The sequence below is a fragment of the Sinocyclocheilus grahami genome, unplaced genomic scaffold (genome assembly GCF_001515645.1).
Source record: "Sinocyclocheilus grahami isolate Dianchi unplaced genomic scaffold, SAMN03320097.WGS_v1.1 scaffold2279.1, whole genome shotgun sequence".
Lineage (NCBI taxonomy): Eukaryota > Metazoa > Chordata > Actinopteri > Cypriniformes > Cyprinidae > Sinocyclocheilus > Sinocyclocheilus grahami.
This window is the reverse complement of record NW_015507458.1, coordinates 45,753-49,046: the sequence shown is the minus strand read 5'-3', so window position 1 is coordinate 49,046 and position 3,294 is coordinate 45,753. Positions and strand designations below refer to the sequence as shown.

Here is a 3,294-nt window from a genome sequence, read left to right as displayed (position 1 = left end):
AACTCAGCCACGGCTCCATCGATAGGCAGTAAAACACACAGCTACACCTTTAGACAATTAAGCATCTGTGATTTCACACTTCTTTAGATTGTGAGAGAAAGAGTTTCTGGCTCAGCTGGGACTTGAACCAGAGATCTTCTTGCTGTGAGGAGACAGCATTTCCCACTGAGCCACTTATGCTGCGCGTAGCCACAGACATTACATACAGACACTTGTGCAATAATAATACATAAAAAAACTGAAACGTTTTCATGATTGTATGTATATAAAATAAAATAATAAAAAAACATTTACAGGTACAAAACTGTTTGGATAGATGCTGAAATGTACAATATACACAGCAAAATCCTCAGTGAACACTGCACACAATGTTAAAAGAAACACAAAAGTAGTGTTGAAGTTCACGAGATGAATGATCAAATTAAATGATCAAATAAGCATTTGGTAAAATCAACTGAAATAAAACACATTAAATCTCTGAAGATCTCAGCAGAGGATGTTTAAACAACTCCACAAGCAGCATCACCAGCTTCACTTATTACTAACTAGACTGACTTTATTTCTGTCAGCCATCTAGAGAAGCTCTTATTGTTAGTGTTTGGTAACAAGGGCCTACTTTGCATCAGCAACACTGACTCAATGGCAACTGATAGCACCTGTATTCATAGCAACTAGTTTCTAACTAATGTATCATTTGATTGTTAATCATAAATAGAATAATATAGTATGTGTCAGGCAGTCATTCATGCAATTGTATGCAAAATCATGATCCTACTGAATGGCTTCAACTAGGATATAATATTCAGCAATCAAATATTTATTCATCAATCATTGGGCACCTATGGAAGTTGAAAATAAATATTTTAGCATTCCAACAATTATTAAATGATCACTATGTTTTGATTTTAAATGTAGCCAGAAACATAATCAGAAAGTAGCACCAGAACTTGTCAAGGAGTATTAACCCAACTCCAACCACTGAATCTATTGAGAGCCATAGAAGTATAGAGGACACATACACATTAATAGTGTAGTCTGGGCAAACTACTGAGTAGGCACCAATCAGAGGCTGCATTTTTATGATGTCATCATGTAGCCTTCTTCTTACAAGTATTTTAAAACTACAAAAATACAAAACACCAAAGTATTTTGATACAAAATATGAAGCCATTTTCATCAACCCTATCAAATACAAAATCATATTTTATAATTTATATACATATTTGAAATACATGTATCATAAATACTGCCCATCCCTCAGCTCACAAGTATAGTTAAACAAGCACACACACACACACTATATTTTTGTTTGTTTCACTATGTTATGGAGGACATTGCATAGACTTCCATTGATTTTCTTCAATGGATTTTCTTTTATTTGACCTCCACAACTATAGTCCAAGAAGTACAAACACACACTGTGGGCTCTATTATACAGCCAAAATATAATTTTTACAAATGTTTGTATGCTGCTGCGCGTCTCTGTGTGTGTAATAAGCAAAGTGTACGCGTGTTGTGCACCCACCTGTAGGCGCATATTACTAACGCGCTCTTTAAATAACAAATAAAAAATATTGTGCCAGACTTTAGACCAGGTTTGAGTTGGTCTATTGCACAGTCTATTTTCAATTCCTCAAAATAGCAACGCGCCAACAATGAGCCTTAACACACCTCTTTTCTAGACCAGCACGCCCATGGGCGCAAATAAATTTGCTATTTAAACAATGCATTGCAGGACGGAAAAATGAGAACTGCGTCGGGCTGAAACTAGCAAAAACACTTGTGCCGCGCCTTGCGCCGGGTGTTTGATAGGGCCCAATGGTGCAGTAGTTTTTTTGTTATTTAAAGAGCGCGTCAGTATATGCGGGTCCACAGCACGCGTACACTCTGCTTATTACACACACAGGGACAGACAGCAGCACACAAACATGCCAAATATTAAAAATTAAAAGATTGCAATGTAAAAGATTATTATTGTGTAGGCTACATAAATATAAAAATGCCTACATGTCATAATGGATAGTCATTGGATGTATCAGAATTAAGCTACCTATTTGCTCATGCATGAGCAGGTCCGTTTCATCTCTGGAGATGCGTTCAGTCTTTGTGCTTGTAAATTCCGCCGTGTAAACAGCAAATCCGCCATGGCACGAGCGCAACTGGCTCTTAGAGGGGATGGGCGGGAAGACTGTTATTGGTTTATTGCATGTTATGCCCAAAACACACCCATTACTTATTACAGTTTTTCTCGATTGCTAAAACACTATAACCAGGCTTTTGAACAAAAATTTTAAAACCGTTTTTCAAAAAGCACACCCATTTTGCTGAACTATAAACACTATTCCCCTGCTTTAACACATGAGTCAGATTTGGTGAACTGTTACTGCAAAACTCTACACACAAATCCCTACATTTCTCAGTGATTACACCATGTGATCATTTAGAAAGCACTAGCATTCAATACTGTTCACTCAAGTCAGCACAGCTTGAGCTCAATTAACAAACAATTACCCAGGTGGAAACACTAAGAGTCAAAAACACACATCAATCAGATCCTTCAATAAATAGATAAAAGGGCCCGAATCAGTTCACTGAGCTTTGGAACAATGGATCCACAGAGAAATTAAGGAATAGGTTGAAGAGGAAGAGGAGGAGGAGGAGGAGGAGGAGGAGGATGTGGTGAAGGAGGAGGAAGAGGACATGGTGAAGGAGGAGGGAGATGAGGAGGATGTGGTGAATGAGGAGGAGGAGGAGGAGGGAGAAGAAGGGCAAGGAGACAAGCAGTCTCAGATGAAATTCGAGCCACTGTAGTTGACCATGTCCTTGTACATGGTATGACTATGAGGGAGGCTGGGCAACGAGTACAGCCAAATTTGTGTCGCTTCACCGTCGCCTCCATCATCAGAACCTTCAGGGAGGAAAACAGGTAGGTGTACTTACAGTTAGACTGCTCTGTACAGTAACTTTAGAGTGCATACACTGTCGCACTATGCTACTGTAATAAAGAAATGCATCAAATTGCCTCGCATACAGATATAGTTTCAGTTTTTCCTGTTAAAAGGATGTGTGACAGTTACAGTAATGAGTGCTTCTATTTTTGTAGGACACAGAGACGACCACCTGGTGGAGGCAGGCTAAGGCTTTTGTCGAAGGAGAAAGAGTGGGAGCTTGTAAACATGGTCATTGCCAATAATGTAATCCGCCTGTGAGAGATTCAAAGGAGAGTGATTGAGGATAATCATCATTTTCGAGGGATAAATGCCATCAGCCTCTCCACAATTGATCGTATCCTCC

The 3,294-nt window shown here is 38.9% G+C and overlaps 1 protein-coding gene across 1 annotated transcript in view; it reads left to right on the top strand.

Annotated features, from left to right (window-relative positions):
• The window catches only part of LOC107574587 (stonustoxin subunit beta-like), a 13,371-nt gene that overhangs the window by 8,476 nt on the left and 1,601 nt on the right, over positions 1-3,294 (top strand). The window contains exon 5 of the mRNA XM_016261033.1: positions 3,104-3,205. Within this exon, the coding sequence (XP_016116519.1) occupies positions 3,104-3,205 (102 nt within the window). The remainder of the gene's footprint in view (positions 1-3,103; positions 3,206-3,294) is intronic.